Here is a 13612-nt window from a genome sequence, read left to right as displayed (position 1 = left end):
AGGCTCTGCCCTGGAATTTGCATGCCCTTCTCCTGACGCTACGTCACAAAAATGTGTTCAGTCTCTCCTTGCTTTGCTAGAGGCTCGCCCTTAAAATAACAAGTCCAGAGCCTCGTGGAGCCGAGCGACAGGCGACACGTCGAGGGCTCGTGTCCCCAGATCGCACCCCGGGGGGCTCAGGGCGCTGCTGGGGAGCCCTTGGTCCCCCGGGTGGGAGATGGGGTCCCTGGGTCCGGGCACGGCCACCCCGAGCCGGTGCAGCGGTGCAGGTGCTGACCCTCCTCTCCGACCCGCTCCGGCGACACCAGAGGGAGCAGGTGGCTTTTGTCACCACCTGATCAGGGTCAGCCGGGAAGTGACAGAAACCTGCTCCCATATCTCCTCTGTTTCACCTGGGTGCGTGCAAGATACCTGGCGCTGGCATTCAGTGGGAATTTGGCAGGTCCCTGCTGAGTTGCTCCACACTATTGAACTCCTCTAAGTAGCTGAGGCAGTATTTCTGCTGCAAGTTTGTCACCTCCAACAAATTTACCCGTTCCTGTATGGCAGGGGTCTCTCCATGGCAGAGGGGTGGGAACAAGATGATCTTTAAGGTCGCTTTCCACCCAGAGCATTCTGTGTTTCTGTTTTTCTGAAATAAAATAGCACAGTGAGATGTTTTGTGGTAGGAACGAGCCAAAGGAGACACCAAAATCCTTCCCAGGAAGAACAGGGGTGTCCTGAGATGGCATTTCACTCAGGTCTGCAAAAACAAGCCAAAGGTATCCCAGGGTCTCTCTCAGCCATAAGGAGAACCCAAGTAAACCACATTATTTGATTTCTTCTTAGGAACATGGCCCTGCAACTTAAAATTGGGTGGTTTACTCCTCATTAGTTCAGCTATCAGTGGAACAAAATAAGCTATTCTTCCAACTATCCAAGAAATTATTTTAAATTAATGACTTATAATCACCTCCTCAAAAACCTTAAAAAAGGTTTGCCCAGGCACGTACAGATGTACCTGTACCTGTGCATGTTTCTGAATACCAGGGCCTGATGGAGAACATGGGATTAAAATGCGATGGAATTTGGACTCTGGCTTTATTCAAGATTAGCAAAATGAGCCATTTTCAGAATTAGAGGACTTCTGGTTTTGAATCATTTCACCCGTTGAGGGGTCAGGTTGATATCCTGATGGAAGTGCACTGCCCATCAAGAGAACTCCCCCCAGCTTCTGTGCCAGTGCCAGCAAAGTCTCTCAATGTTTTGACAGTGTTTTGCAGAGCACCATGATGTGGCTGTTCCTCACCATTTCTTGTTTCATGCTCGTCTCTGCAAAGTCAGAAGAGAACCCCGAGGTGTCCATGGATGTTGTAAGTCCCTTCTTTTCCTGCTTGGTTGAGCAAGTTACCCACATGATCTGTGCAAGACCCACGGGCTCTGTGTGTCTTCACCGAGGATTGACACCAGGATTTTATTAGATATTTGTCTCCCTGCTCTTACTTACATGGAGATTTATGGCAGGCATTTATGGGGAGGGCTTTGATCCGAGTCAGCAGGTTTGGTCAGAACAGCCCTCTCAGGCTCAGAGTTTGGCTGCCTGTGCTGCCCTCTTGATTGCAGCACAAAGAGCGACAGATCTTTACCAGACCTGCCAAAAATTCTGGCTGAAGTCATGACATCACCACGGCGTTGGTGGAAGGGACATTGGGAGGTCCTGAGCCCACCCTCCCCCTGGAGTCACCACCAGCACGGATGGCTTTGCCCAGCCAAGCCCTGCCACCCCTGAGGACAGAGACCCTCCCTCCCTGGGGACTGTCCCATGCTGTCCTTCCCTTCCCACAGGGCGAAATTGTCCGGTACCACGGGTACCCCTACGAGGAGCACGAGGTGGTGACAGATGATGGATATTACCTCACCCTGCAGAGGATCCCCCATGGCAGAGACAAACCAGAGAGCTTCAGCATCTCCCACGAGGCAGGGGCGCAGGCATCCAACATGTTCTGTCCCCGTAAGTGCCACTGGAAGCTCTGCCTGGCCCGGGCACCCTGAGAGCTTTGCTGGGCTGGAGTAGCCCACGGCCAAGGCTACCTCACCGTGGGCTGGGTCCTCCAGGAGGCAGCTTTCCCTGTAGGAAAAAACAGGCAAATAGCCTTGGGGGCAGAAGAAATGCAGGTGCCCACCTGTGAGTTTGTGGGCCCCAAGTTGGGCAACTCCCTGGGGGTTCCCCTGGCAGGGGAGACCCTCCTGGAGCAGTTCTGTGTCAGGAACGAGAGACACATTGGACTTTTTCGGTCTTCAGCTTCTGTTTATTGTTATCTTATCAAAACTTCAGCATGCTGTCTGCACCAGACTCTGCGTGCAGGAAAAACAGCACAAACATGGCTAACAATCTCTTGTTACGAGCCCTTTTAAGTCTAATCAAAAATTAAGCTACTCAATTAAGAAGTGACGCCTAAATTATTTTCCTTTCTAACCCAATAACTGACCCCTAAAGACCAGCAATGCAGATTTTTCTACCCAATTACAAGCTACCACCCAAACCCAAGAAGAAGGAAGAAGAAGAAAGAAGAAAGGAACTCGAGAAAACACCCTATATCCTCCATCTTGAACCCATCTATACCATACTAAAAATCCTAAAACCTAAATTTCTCACCCATGTCACATACTACACTACTCTCTACAATCTCTACAATTTCACACTTTTGTGGTTTCGAGTTTATCATGAGGCTTTGGAAGTTTTCTCCATGAATGAAGGTCAAAGTCCGTGCTCCCCTGGGGGTCAGGACACCCCAGAGCAGACAGAGAAATATTCCCAGTGCCCTGGGTTTCCACACCCACCATGCTGACCTTGTTCTGAGAGGATTTGCTCCAAAGAGGAAGGAGGATGAATGGGGCAGAGAAATCTTGCCCCAGGTTTTACCTCAGCTCAAAACCAGAGAGTGCAGCAGCAAAAAGCCATTAGTCAGGAAAGGAAACCAAACCAGGCAGACAGTCCAATGCCATCTCACTATTTTGCATCCTTCCTGTGTCCAGTTCAGTGCCATCTCACCATTTTGGGATCTTCCTGTTCTGCACCGAGCCCCTTGTTTCAAAGCAATGGTGGGGTGATGCCCAGTTCTTGGCAGCGTGCCTCTCCCCTGGGAAGCATGTACACACATGTGTATGGCAAATAAGTATTAAAAACCTCCAGATTTCCAGTCTCTGCCCTGGCCTTCTTCAAAAACACCTCCCCAGAGAGACTGGGGACAGAGGACAGTGTCCCTGCACTGGTGTCACTTCAGGGGGTGCTGCCAAAGCAATACCTGGATGTGAAAGATCGATTTTGCTCATGGTCAGAGAAAACTTTTCCTCTTCTTCTTCCTCCAGCTCCAAAGGCCGTGGTCCTCCTGCAGCACGGCCTGGTGTTGGAGGGAAGCAACTGGGTCACCAACTTGCCCAACACCAGCCTGGGCTTCATCCTCGCCGACGCTGGCTACGACGTCTGGATCGGGAACAGCCGGGGGAACAGCTGGTCACGGAAACACGAGGAGTTTGAATTCTACCAGCAGGAATACTCAGCTTACAGGTATTTGCCGTGAAACTGGAGGGTAGGCAGGTCCCTGGTACCCTCAGCAGTGTCTCAGGCTGGATGAGGGGTGCTCCTGACAGTCACACCCGCTGCCAGTGGGCAGAAACTGGGTTGCCCATTCCTGATGGAGTGCTTGCCCGCATCCAAGTAGCCATGGCAAGGTCAGCAAGGGTGATTTTGTCATGTGCCTGTCTTCCCTGCAGCTTCCATGAGATGGCCATGTATGACCTTCCAGCATCCATCAACTACATCCTTCAGAAAACGGGGCAGGAGCAGTTGTACTACGTGGCTTATTCCCAAGGCACCACCACAGGTACTGAGGAGGAGAGCAGACCCAGCAGAGTCACATCAGCTGTGCACCCCCAGTCTGGGAGTGTTGCTAAAACCTTGGTCAGGGAGGGGAATGCCCAGGCATTCCCAAACAACAAAAGGGAAAAGAGCAGGTAATTGCTTTAACAGAAGAGTTTTGAGCACTGGCAGCCCCAAACCGGGTGCATCTCATTGCTGCCAGAGCCCTGCTAGAGCCACCTCTGAGGGAGGGGCCTTCTGATGGACACACACACCTGGAGGTCAACAGCTGCCTCAGGAACAACAGGGCAGGGTCTGCTTCCTTCTCCCTCACGCAGGTTTCATTGCCTTCTCATCCATTCCCGAACTGGATCGCAAAATCAAGATGTTCTTCGCCTTGGCTCCCATCACCGTGAACTCAAACATGAAGTCGCCCTTGGTGAGGGTGTTCGACCTCCCCGAGGTGCTGATTAAGGTGTGTGAGGTGTGAGGGGGAGGAGGGACTGGGAAGGTCACCTGAGACACGCAGGGCTTGTACATCACCTCCATCTCCCTGCTCTGTGTGTTTGTGCGTGTGCTGTGAGCCTGGAGGGCAGGTAAATCATCTTCCTGTCCAGCCTTAATCAGAGAACTATTAACAGGAATTGGTTTTGGGTCCCTTCTCCTGGGAGAAACCTCTCCTAGGAAGGTATGGGCTCTTCCAGGACTGTGGCCTTTTCTGAAAAGCCAAAATGACGAAGCACAGCAAAGTTGTCAGCAACTTTCAGGGGTGAGCAAAGTGGGGAGCACCTGGAGGCTAAAAAGAACATGATACACCCCACTGATACACCCTCTGACTTCCACAGCTCATTTTAGGACACACAGTGGTCTTTGATAAGGATGAGGTCTTGAAGCAAGTGATTTCCAGAATGTGCACCTACCCCATGCTGAAAACCGTGTGCTCTTTGGTCTTTTACCTGCCCGGTGGGTTCACCAACAGCTTGAACGTGGTATGTACACTGCAGCTTCCCTCTCAGAGATCCACTTCCACACTGTCCGAGCCCGAGCTGTCAATCTGCTGCCTCCACATGGCCTTTCACATCTTTGGTTGGTAGAAAAATTCAGGTTGGAGGCACCAGGGTGGGGGTTCCTCAAGTAAAGGGTTGGTGTAATTCCTTAATTCCAAGAAGGAAACGTGTTAGGAACAGCACATAGAGCTACTGCCATGAGCTGAGCTTTGCCTTTGCAAAAGGACCCTGAGCACGAGGTATGGAGCCTTGGGAACCAGGCAGGCTCCTAAGGGAGCTTGCTTGCTTAGGGAGCTCTACAGCTCGGTGTGAGCGTGTGGATGAGGTTCGTGTGATTACTGAACAGGTCGGGGTTTATTTCTGATGTGGATTTTTGGGGGGGCAGAGAATAAACCTCTCTCTCTTCTTGCAGAGCCGCATGGATGTCTACCTGGCCCGCTATCCTGACTCCACATCCCTAAAAAACATGTTGCACTGGCGCCAGGTAACTCCTCCTGTTCTCCTCCCTCTGCTCAGGGGCTGGGAACAATCCCCTACTGCTCCCTCTGCAGAGCTGTGTGAGGGAGAGAGAGAAAAGCTGCCCTGAAACACTCTTAAAGAGGTCCCAGGGTCCTTGGGGCTTGTAGGAGGTGGAGGTGGAACAAAGGCTGGTGATAAACCAGGACAGGAGATCCAGAGTGAAGGCTGAGGGTCAGTAAGACCACAAATGATAGAACTAATTATTGAAAATGTTCTACTCACGTCCTTCTGCTGATGGCATTGACCACAACACACAAAAAACTTGCCCAAAGGTCTGATTCATGTCTCCTTTCAGGCTCTTGGTTGTACACCACATTCTTCCCTGTGGGTTTCCTCCCGAGGTCTTCCTGGGGCTGGCCTCTCCTCCTAAAATCCAGTACCAGATGTAAAAACGGCTTCCCTGAGCCGTGGTGGTAGGAGGGAGCAGTGCAGTCCCCTGTCACCTGTTTTATCTTTCCTAGAGCCCCCTCCAATGCATGGATAATAAACATGACTCTCCTTTTCCAGCTCTATCAGACAGGGGAATTCAAATATTATGATTACGGCAGTGACAACATGCTTCATTACAACCAGGTAAGAGAGAGCTCGGAGAAAAAATATAAATATTCCAATGAAAATATTGCAGTGGCTGAGACTGTATTTGGAGAATTGAGCAGCCTGGGCTAGTGGAAAGTGCCCCTGCCCATGGCAGGGGAGCTGGGACAAGATGATGTTTGAGGTCCATCCCAACCCAAACCATTCTGCGATTCCATGAATTGCATGGTATTTATGGAATTTGCTTTGTATGGGGAAGCAGGTTTATAACTTTCTAATAAAAATAAATGTCTCAGTCACTCAGTGATGACTTTTTGACCCTCTGGTGAAAAGAACAGGAGCACAAGGCACAGTGAGGCTCCCTGGTGATAGTTCCTCTTCTATCCCCTGGGATAAGGGAGAAATTCCAAGCTGCCATCAGGATACACTTTGAATTTTTGGCTTGTCCTTTACCTCCCTTCTGCCTTCCAGACCACTCCTCCCTTCTACGAGCTGGAGAACATGAAAACCCCACTGGCTGCCTGGTATGGGGGCAAGGACTGGATTTCAGCCCCTGAAGATGTGAACATCACCCTGCCCCGTATCTCCAACGTGGCCTACAAAAAGTACATCCCTGAATTCGTCCACTTTGATTTCCTCTGGGGCAAGCATGTCTATGAGCAGGTCTACAAAGAAATGCTTGACCTGATGGAGAAGGGTGCCTAGAGCTGGAGCAGTGGCAGTGATTGTTGGCTTCTCAATGACTTCTGGGGGTTCTTTCATTTGTGGGGAAAAAAAATTTTAAAAAGAAGAAAAACTGGGGGGGAAAGCTCAATAAACTGCTACACTTGGTCTGGAATGATATTACTCTGGCCAGTGAGGAAAACCAGGCAGTCCAATGACTGGGGGAGCACTCTGGATTGAGGTTCAACAGGCTGAGGTCCCTGCAGAAGCTGAGCATGGCTCTCACACCCTGAGTCTCCCTCACAACCAATTTAGTGGAACTTGGCTCCTGATGGCCATTGTGGACTCTGGGCTCCTTGAGCCCGGGTTTCCAGCTGCAAACAGCTGGATAGAAGCTCCGTGCCCTCCTGGATGCTGGTGTCCCACAGGAGCGGGTCTGCTAGGATGAAGCCACGTGGTGGATGGATCCTGCTTTATTCACCTTCTGGCAACACTTCCACACCAAGAATCCCAACATCCCGTGCCTTCGTTCACAGCTGGAAGGAGCCATAAACCTGCCTGGTGACAATGAAGAGTGGCCAAAGGTTTGTATCCATGAGAACCTCCCACTTTACTAACAGAGGGGACATCTTTCTCAGATTCGTGCTGATTTGGATAATCCACTTATGCACAAAGAAGTTTCAATACATTCTAGCAAAAACCACCACTTTGCACCACTTTAAGCTATTCTAAGGCACAAACCCAGCTGCAAAAGCCACGTTTTGCTGCCTCTCAGGGAAACAGAAGAAGAGTGTGGTGGAAAGAAGTAACAAGCCTAAATCTGTTTTGAGCTTCTGGATTAAATTATTAACAATACCTTGATCAGAGGAGGAATTGTGAATTTACTGGTTTGTGTAACTATCTTCTTAAAATATGCCTGGGAGCAAGCAGGGCAAAGGATAAGGTTGTCTTTCCACAAATATGTAATAATAATAATAATAATAATAAATTGAATTGGGTCTATTGGGCTCTGTGTGGTTGTACTGTTAACTAGAGATTAAAACTCTGGAGGAATTGTTCCCTGGGAGGGTGGGCAGGCCCTGGCACAGGGTGCCCAGAGCAGCTGTGGCTGCCCCTGGATCCCTGGCAGTGCCCAAGGCCAGGTTGGACAGGGCTTGGAGCAGCCTGGGACAGTGGAAGGTGTGGAATGAGACAGGCTTTGAGGTCCCTTCCAACCCAAACCATTCCAGGATTTTGTGGGTATGGGGGTTTTCAGCACAGACCTCTTACCATGTGCAGGTGAGGGAGAGCTGCTTGCCCAATGCTCCTCATGCTCAGGGGTCATTTCCAGTGGCTGCTCATGCGGCCAGATGCCCAGGGTGCCACCAGCATCTCCCTGCAGGGAAGAGGTGGGTGGTGAGAAGTTGGAATCCTAGATGCCGAGAATTTTAAACTTTCTGTGCTAAAAGGCACAGACTCACAAAAGAGCACTATATTTGACCTAAAGCTGTAAAGAAGACTTCCAAAATTGATTAATAGCACTAAGATTACAAGTGTGTAGTTAGTTAAAAGTGTGTAATATCACAAAGCAAAAAACTTAAAGTTTAAAGTTTTAAAATATAGAAATAAATATGAAGCAAAATTAAAGTTTTAGGGCAGAAAGAGATTGTTCTTCCCACCTTCTTCCTTCTTCTTCATGAGTTTGAGTAAATTTTGTAATTAAACAGAAAAGTCCACATTGCGGGCTTTAAGAGATGAGTTGTTAAGTTAAAAGAGAAAATAATCTAAGTGTCATTTCTTAATTAGATAGTTGAGTCTTAAAATACCTTGTAACAAAAAATAGTTAGCCATTTTGTGCCTTACTATTGAAAGCCTACAAAACTCATAGTTGTGAGATTATTTCACTGATAAGAAATAATAAACACCTAAGTCCAGAGTCCAGACATGAAATACCATCTCAAGTGCCTTCAATCCCGACCTCAAAAAAAAAAAAAACAACAAACAAAAAAAAAAAAAAAAAAACCAAAAAAACCACCCCAATGAGGGGTTTTAACAGCAGAGTTTCATCCCTGGACTGGAGATGGTGGCACAGGGCTGGTGGTGCCTTGCGGGACAACTGCAGAGGGCTCTGCTTGGGTTACCACCTGTAAAGTGTTTCACTTTCTACCCTTACAGCTGGAACTGACCACAGCAGAAAACAGGACAGGGTGAGGTAATCAATCCCAGGGTGCAGGAATGAGGCTATAAGTCAGCTAGGATCTGCCTGGATTGCCAGTGATTAGCTGCCTCACTCAGGGTATTTGTAATGACGTCTTTTTCTGTGATCAGCTGCTCACGGCAGGGCTGTGCCCTGGAGCAGCACCTTACAGGACTGCACTGTGCTCATGCCGTAGATATCGATGCCAATGCAGGATGACTTCTCCACCTTGGAAAATAAACACACAAAGATGCTGGCAAGATGTTCCCCCTGCAAACTTCTGAAAAGCTGGCAGGAGATCAGAATCACAGAATCCTTAAGAGACGCCCAAGATCATCAAAGTCAACCATGCTCACCACTAAAACACGTCCCTCACCTGCCATTTATTCAAATTCAGTTTAAAAGCACTAAATTTTAACCTCTGAAAACTCATAAAAAGTGCAGAGTTTAGTCTCTTTCTGTTCAGGTTATGAAGCTTCTGCCACTTCTGCAATTACCTGGTTCGGTGTTTGCAATGCATTATCTTCGCTCTCCCCTGACAGAGCACTTTGGTGAAGTTCTGGCTCGATCAGGTTCTGGTACTTGCTTCCCCTCTGCTGTCAAAGGATCAATAATAAATGAAGAGGTGTGTTTTGGAAGCAAATTGATTTATGCTTGTAGAATAAATATTGTGAAATTCCGTCTCCTGGGATGGCCATGGCAGGATTGGAGACCTGGCGTGTCTCAGGTCTGTCAGGAAAGTCAAACATCACCAGACAGGTCTGTGGTGAATATCATTTTCACCACAGGGTGTCACAGAATCATGGAATCACAGAGTGGCTTGGGTTGGAAGAGACCTCAAAACCCATCTCATTCCACCCCAAGGACAATTTCCACCATCCCAGGCTGCTCCAAGCCCTGTCCAGCCTTGGCCTTGGGCACTTCCAGGGATCCAGGGGCAGCCACAGCTGCTCTGGGCACCCTGTGCCAGGGCCTGCCCACCCTCCCAGGGAACAATTCCTGATTCCCAATATCCCATCTGACCCTGCCGCTGGCAGTAGGAAGCCAATCCCTGTGTCCTGGCACTCCATCCCTTTTAAACAGCCTCTCTTCATGACTCTTGTATCTACTTCAGGCCCTGCAAGGCCACAATTTGGTCACCCCAGAGCTTTTCCTCTCCAGGCTGAACAATCCCAGCTCTCCCAGCCTTTCCTCCCAGCAGAGCTGCTCCATCCCTCGGATAAGTTTGGTGGCCTCCTCTGGATCTGCTCCAGCAGATCAATGTCCCACCTATCTCAGTCCATGGTGATCAATTCAACCCCTCACCCTCACAGCTTCCAAGGCAGCACAAAGCCTTCAGCACCCTTTTCCTGCCCCCTGTGTGGGCAAACCAGCCTCAGTCACACGTGGGGAGGATGTTGGTCACTCAGCCTCTTATTCAGTTTTCTTCCAGATGTGCTCATGCAGAGGGTGTCACATGAGGCTGTGAGGGCTCCAAGCTGTGTCACATCCCGCTCAGGGCACAGCAGTGTCACCCTGCTGGCTGAGCCATCACTTCCCACCCTCACACAGGACAGCAGCACACGCAGGAGGCGTGGAGTGGAGCACAGGGCCAGCTCCAGGCTGCGCCCACACTGGAGAGGTGCTGGGCACTCCTAGCACAGCCTCCTTCCCACAGGCACAGGCTTGAAGAGAAGCGGTGCTTTCGCAAGTAGTCCTAGGGCTGCTCTGGTGTCTGGTTTAAGCAACGTGCTGACCTGTGGGGTTATTTAGAAGCTGATTTGTCCCAGAGTTAATCTAGGACAAGGTTTCATCGAGTTATGACAGATGGTGTGCTGCCTTTTCACATCTTTTTGATCCTTTACAGCCTGACAACAATTTCCAGAGGCATTGCTGAGTAGATTCAGGGTTTCATTTGGTTGAAAACACTGTGCTTTCTTATTTCAGGAACTCACAGCAATTTCCATGTTATCTCCCATGTAATTTTCAAATTTTCTTTTGAGTTTGTTAGATGAACCTCTGAGAGAGAGAGAGACACTGGTTTTGAGACTTGCATTTTCATGTGATGGGACTTCAAGCAGGTGGGAATATAAGGCCATGGAAAGTTACAGTTAGCTGAAATCGAGATCAAATGCAATTTTCTCCAAAACTTCACAAACCAGTGTTGATCATGATGGTTCTTCTCCCAGGCAACCACTGACAGAACAAGAGAACACATTTTAAGCTGTGCCAGGGAAGTTTAGGTTAGACATCAGGAGAAAATTCTTCACTGGAAGAGTGACTGGGCATGGGAATTGTCTGCCCAAGGAGGTGGTGGAGTCACCATCCCTGGACATGTTGAAAAGAAGACTGGATGTGGCACCCAGTGCTGTGGTTTAGTTGGTGAGGAGGTGCCAGGTCGTGGGTTGGATTTGATGATCCCATAAGGTCTTTTCCAACCAAGTTAATTCTGTGATTCTGTGATCACCCCTGACCCTGGACTATGTCCTGTGGGACATGATCCTGCTCCCCGACAGCCCTGATCAGGGCCAAAGCTTGGCAAAGCTTAGCCACATCAGCTTTTCTCCAGTATGCTGGAAAATAATCTCAAGAGCACTACGGCACCAAATTTGAAAACTGTAGGTGTTTCTTTACTGAGAAATTTTGCTCACGTTGTCCCAGGTTTGTTCACCCACAAACCAAACTCTTTTAGCTGTAAAATACACTTTAAAACCAATTGTATAATGAAGAGAGATCAGGGAAGAAGTACAAAAAGTTCAGGGTTGTTCAGGGCTCTTCTGAACACAGGAACAGGGGAGGAATTACTGGAGAAAAAACACCCGTGACCACATCTCCATTATTTCCCAACCCATGCTCAGGAACGTTTATGCTTTTGTTTATTCAATTTCATTATAGAGAACGGAATGATTGCATGAACAACCCTAACAAGGTGTTGTGAAAAGATCAGCTGTTTCCTCAAGCTCCACTGTGCAACTCCAGCACGGGCAAAACCCCTACCAAATGTGCAAACCAGAGATATCCCAGCCTTGCCAAAGGGACTTTAAACTAGGAGAAGTACAAGCAGATAAGGACTGCTTCCCCCATCAGGTTCTTTAATTTGAGCCATGTTCTCCAAGGTTACTGCAAGGAAGTTGTGTTTATCTGGCAGGAATTGCACAAGAGCTGGCATTCTCTTATTGCCAAAATCTGGGTGCTACTCCCTTTCCCAGCTCTGGATGCCAGGACCAGGTGACTTGTGACTGCTTTACCCTTGTGCTTGGCAAGAGGCACCCTGGGCACACAGCCTGGTGGAAAGCAGCAGCAGGAGCAACAGCAGGGCACCAACTGGAGGAAAGGTGGGCATGGATAGCCCAGGACGTGATTAACCCCAATCCCAGAGCTGAGGGCTGAGGAGCGTGCTGCTTGCACCACAGTGTGCCTCAGAGGAGGTGACTCAGCAGCAGCAGACCTGCACCTGTAGGATGGCAGCGGGGACACAGCTGATCCCATGGGCTGTTTCCCTTCCTGTTGTGCCAGCAGCAGGTGGGGTTGCAGTCCTGTGATGCCTGAAATGAGAACATGAAAAGCATCCAGCAGCAATGCTGCCTAATATCTATGAAGTGTGAAGATAACAAGAGGCAGAAGCAACACACCACACCAGAAAATATAACTTTTGATTCTTAAACGGCCTCAGAGGCCAAGAAAAATATGGAGTTTGGGGCTCGGGCAGAGCCCAGGAAGCACATGGATGACTTGTTGGATGGAAAACTTTGCCTTCCATGTCACACCTTGACCAGCCCACCTGGACACACATCCCTCTGAAAATCGTGGGATCCCAGAGTGGTTTGGGTTGGAAGGGACCTTAGAGATCACTTCATTCCACCCCATGTCATGACGGGGACACCTTCCACTATCCCAGATGGTCCAAGCCCCAAAATCCAGCCTGGCCTTGGGCACTGCCAGGGATCCAGGGGCAGCCACAGCTGCTCTGGGCACCCTGTGCCAGGGCCTGCCCACCCTCCCAGGGAACAATTCCTTCCCAATGTCCCAGCTAAACCCAACCTCTTCAAATCCTCAAAGCTCTTCATTTCTCCCTTTGACTAAGCTACACAAGAGTTCCTCAGTAAAAATCCAGCTGCTTTTTTTTTTGCACGTTCTGTCCTTCCACCACAGGTGGAATAACCCCAGGTGCTGAATCACACACTCGCCTCAGCACTGACACACTGCTCCAATGGCCTCATTCCACAGCCTGAGGATGTCAGAGAAGTCTCTGCTGCCTTTCCAACCTGTATTACTAATAATTTATCGCTACTATTACTACTACTTAGGACCTCCGCTAGAGAACGAGTAGTGGAGTTAGAAGGCAGCAGCGTGAGCAGCAGAGGAGGGGGGATTCTTCCCCTTTGCCCCACTCAGGTGAGACCCCACCGGTGCACAGTCCTGGTGCCCCCAACATAAGGAGGGCATGGAACTGTTGGAGCAGGTCCGTGGAGTTGCTGAGGGGTCTGGAGCATCTTCCCTGTGGAGCCAGGCTGGGAGAGCTGGGGCTGCTCAGCCTGGAGAAGAGAAGGGTGTGTAGAGACCTCACAGCTCCTTCCACAGCCTGAAGGGACACAGGGAAGCTGAAGAGGGACCTTCAACAGGAACTGGAGTGACAGGACAAGGGGGAATGGGTTACCACTGCCAGAGGGCAGGGATGGATGGGATATGGGGAAGGAATTGTTCCCTGGGAGGGTGGGCAGGCCCTGGCACAGGGTGCCCAGAGCAGCTGTGGCTGCCCCTGGATCCCTGGAAGTGTCCAAGGCCAAGTTGGACACTGGGGCTTGGAGCAGCCTGGGATGGTGGAAAGTGTTCCTGTCCATGGCAGGGGTGGAATGAGATGAGTTTTAAGGTCCTTCCAACCTGTACGAGTTCCAT

At 49.7% G+C, this 13612-nt stretch overlaps 1 protein-coding gene across 1 annotated transcript; it reads left to right on the top strand.

Moving 5' to 3' along the window:
- Positions 1–598: 598 nt before the first annotated feature.
- LOC137477793 (putative lysosomal acid lipase/cholesteryl ester hydrolase) lies at positions 599–6694 on the top strand. Its single transcript, XM_068197000.1, has 10 exons — positions 599–740; positions 1263–1352; positions 1825–1990; positions 3349–3547; positions 3754–3863; positions 4177–4313; positions 4684–4827; positions 5258–5329; positions 5872–5937; positions 6370–6694. The coding sequence occupies exons 2-10, from the start codon at positions 1269–1271 to the stop codon at positions 6601–6603; spliced, it is 1212 nt and encodes a 403-aa protein (XP_068053101.1). The 5' UTR covers positions 599–740; positions 1263–1268; the 3' UTR covers positions 6604–6694.
- Positions 6695–13612: the final 6918 nt, after the last annotated feature.

The sequence above is a fragment of the Anomalospiza imberbis genome, chromosome 8, assembly GCF_031753505.1.
Source record: "Anomalospiza imberbis isolate Cuckoo-Finch-1a 21T00152 chromosome 8, ASM3175350v1, whole genome shotgun sequence".
In the NCBI taxonomy this organism is placed as follows: domain Eukaryota; kingdom Metazoa; phylum Chordata; class Aves; order Passeriformes; family Viduidae; genus Anomalospiza; species Anomalospiza imberbis.
Note: the sequence above shows the minus strand (reverse complement) of the source record. Positions and strands in the feature narration are given on the sequence as shown.

What these genes read in the sequence shown, in the direction of transcription:
- LOC137477793 (XM_068197000.1), top strand. Translation starts at nt 1,269, where the DNA reads ATGATGTGGCTGTTCCTCACCATTTCTTGTTTCATGCTCGTCTCTGCA. An exon ending in CCGAGGTGTCCATGGATGTT is followed by an intron (nt 1,353 to 1,824) that starts GTAAGTCCCTTC and finishes CCCTTCCCACAG; the next exon opens with GGCGAAATTGTCCGGTACCA. An exon ending in ACATGTTGCACTGGCGCCAG is followed by an intron (nt 5,330 to 5,871) that starts GTAACTCCTCCT and finishes CTCCTTTTCCAG; the next exon opens with CTCTATCAGACAGGGGAATT.